Genomic DNA, 254 nt, shown 5'->3' with positions numbered 1-254 from the left:
GTCCCGCGCCGGCCTGCAGTTCCCGGTGGGCCGAGTGCACCGCCTGCTGCGCAAGGGCAACTACGCCGAGCGGGTGGGGGCCGGCGCGCCGGTGTACATGGCCGCGGTGCTGGAGTACCTGACGGCGGAAATCCTGGAGCTGGCGGGGAACGCGGCCCGAGACAACAAGAAGACGCGCATCATCCCCCGCCACCTCCAGTTGGCCATCCGCAACGACGAGGAGCTGAACAAGCTGTTGGGCAAAGTCACCATCG

At 68.5% G+C, this 254-nt stretch overlaps 1 protein-coding gene across 1 annotated transcript; it reads left to right on the top strand.

Annotated features, from left to right (window-relative positions):
* Positions 1 to 4: 4 nt before the first annotated feature.
* Positions 5 to 250, top strand: LOC145718982 (histone H2A type 2-C-like; the record flags this gene model as incomplete). Its single annotated transcript, XM_081810496.1, has 1 exon — positions 5 to 250. A coding segment is annotated over one exon (246 nt), but the record flags the coding sequence as incomplete, so codon positions are not given.
* Between the last annotated feature and the right edge of the window lie 4 nt (positions 251 to 254).

This window comes from Leptonychotes weddellii, unplaced genomic scaffold, assembly GCF_054177405.1.
Source record: "Leptonychotes weddellii isolate Sample4059 unplaced genomic scaffold, ASM5417740v2 HiC_scaffold_270757, whole genome shotgun sequence".
Lineage (NCBI taxonomy): Eukaryota > Metazoa > Chordata > Mammalia > Carnivora > Phocidae > Leptonychotes > Leptonychotes weddellii.
Note: the sequence above shows the minus strand (reverse complement) of the source record. Positions and strands in the feature narration are given on the sequence as shown.